At 39.6% G+C, this 2,500-nt stretch overlaps 1 protein-coding gene across 5 annotated transcripts in view; it reads right to left on the bottom strand.

Moving 5' to 3' along the window:
- LOC122243474 (uncharacterized) overlaps positions 1-2,500 on the bottom strand; it is a 55,448-nt gene that overhangs the window by 14,640 nt on the left and 38,308 nt on the right. For 4 of the 5 annotated variants that reach the window (XM_086549489.1, XM_086549488.1, XM_086549491.1 and 1 more), the window contains one exon: positions 524-694. In XM_086549489.1, coding sequence (XP_086405615.1) covers positions 524-694 — 171 coding nt within the window. The remainder of the gene's footprint in view (positions 1-523; positions 695-2,500) is intronic. The other variant, XM_086549490.1, reaches the window with a different exon arrangement.

The following is a 2,500-nucleotide window of genomic DNA, read 5'->3' on the forward strand; positions in this document are numbered from 1 at the left end:
TTAGAAGTGAAATACATATGAGCAGATGGTACAAGCTTAAATATGTATTTTTATATGTTAGTGGAAGTATCCTGCTTTTCAGTCACTCTCTGAATTACACTTAGACTGATTGGATTTCATCATAAAGAACCTCACAACCAATTTGTAGATTACTTATCTCATTTCAGGAACATTTTTTATTTAATAGTGGTAATTTGGATTCTAAGAAGCAACTTCCCTCTCAAAAATGTCAAGGAGAACTATCCCTAAAGGAAGTCAGGTTGGAACTGCTCATGACAAGTTAAATTTTGAGAAAATACAAACTAGTTTCTAAAAGTACCAAGTAAAAGCATCTTTACTTGAAAAATACACTATCAAGGGGAGTAACTTCCTTTTTAAAATTTTGTTGTTTCTCAACTTGTCTTGAAGGGGAATATGCAGCAGTCAATTTTCCATACTTTGCTCTGGTCTCTAACTAGCGACAGAGGTGTTGGATCTTACATAATAATTTGAGAACAGTAAGAAAAATTTTGCACTTACTTACCTCTGGGTTAAGCAGAGCTGCAAGTGGAGCCAGTGTGGGAGGCGCTACCATAGGGGCATTGAGGGCTGTTGTCAGTGGAGAGCTATTGGGTGGCACCATCTGGGGGAGCGAAGCCTGCCGGGAATGTTGCAACATTTCTTGAGTAACAAAACGGGGGCCATGGGAGGATGCCTGGAAAAGTTTAAAATGTAGGGGGCGGGGAGGGATATATATGGGAATCAAAGAGGAGTAGAATAAAAGGCGAAGAAAGTTTAAAATGGAGATAAAAACTGATGCCACATCGAAAAAGAAACTCGCAAAGCATGCTTGAATGTTGATCTGAGACACTAAATTGCAGGATATTAACCCTATGGTGACGGTGCGTCACACCAGTGTGACACAGCTAAATGCCTGATGATGGGGTGACACACCAGTGTGACGTTCCCGATGCAATATTGCATAGGCCCGGCGTAGCGGGTTTCCACTTATCGCTGAGCCCGTCGGGATTGGGTTAAGATACCTCTACACAAGACATGAGTGTTCTTTCCACCTAGCCATCTGTCAGTTCCTTAATTCATTGCAGACGGGGATAGATTTGCTTAACCCATTGAGTACAGGTTTCATGACATACATGATGCACTGGTTTCTGGCCAGCATACTGGCATCACTATACACACGATGATCTGGGAGAGTCGCTCGCCGTGCTTTTTTCTTATTATGTGACCAGTATTTTGCTCTTGCGCCTAATGATGGTAATTATCTTTATCAATACTATAATTACCCTACTAGCCACTAATTACATATAGTATAGAATCAGAAACATAGATAGCTATAAAATCTATAGAAATAGTGATTTTATTTACTTGTTCCTTATTTTCTTTTCATGGATACTGCTGCAGTCAATTACATATAATTACTATGATTACATTATTAGTCGTTGATTACTTATAGTAGAAAATGACATACATATATCGCACGCACATCTTTCAAAGAAAACAGCGATGTTATTAACCCATTGCGAACGGGTGTCATGATAAACATGATGTAAGAGCTTTGGCCTGACGACTGGCGTAATGACGTATATGACATTTGGGGATTTTGGATCACTGTGCTATCTTATTGTGCTATGAGAAAGGAGTAAGTGATGATAGCAACAGCAGTTATAATTACTATAGAGCGATGGCACACAGCAAGTTGATGACCTCTTGCTCTAAAGTAATGCCGATGAAGGATGTGCAGGCAGAATGAGAAGAGGAAGGTGACTCAATCCATACCCGGTGTCTAAAATGTGCTCTTGTGCCAATATGGATGCCTTTCACTGTGGCACTCACAGTCACAAGCACAGGTTTCCTTCCTCTTCTCTACCTCTTCATGCTATCTTCATTGTAGGCGGTTAAATGTTTCTTATTCGTTCATGACAGCACAAAAATATGAAAAAATAAAGTTACATTTTGTTCTCCCATAAAACAGCAATACTTCTATCACACTGAGTATAACAAAAATAATGAGGTAATATGGATGATATACGACAATATTAGTCAACTGCAGCATTGATAGAGCCTGTCATATGGCACATATAAGTCTCTTAACTCAATAAAATACACAAAAATAAAACACAAAAATAGCTCTAGTTTTACAATGAGTGACTGAAAGACAGTGGGAAGATTTAAATCATGTTGCTTCAAGCTGCCTTCCTCTAAAATAAAACCTATCCTGGAGACTGGACAAGCGAATCTATCCCTGTCCACAATGGGTTGACTCATGACCTAATTCATTGAGGGCTTGCAAGGGCAAATGGTACACCTGATCAGTCAAGATTTTGTATAAATAAATGAAATTTGAACCTGTAAATCATTCTGCCTGATTGCCTCCTTGTGCACACATTCTCACTCCATCACTGCTGATGATGACGTGGTCCCTTCCACCTTGACCGCTCCTCCTCCCCAGGATTATGCAGGTACCGTCTATGGTTACTTGTCTGACGACAGTGATCTTAAT

Source organism: Penaeus japonicus, unplaced genomic scaffold (genome assembly GCF_977035675.1).
Source record: "Penaeus japonicus unplaced genomic scaffold, GWHDUDI00000001_assembly GWHDUDI00000022, whole genome shotgun sequence".
Lineage (NCBI taxonomy): Eukaryota > Metazoa > Arthropoda > Malacostraca > Decapoda > Penaeidae > Penaeus > Penaeus japonicus.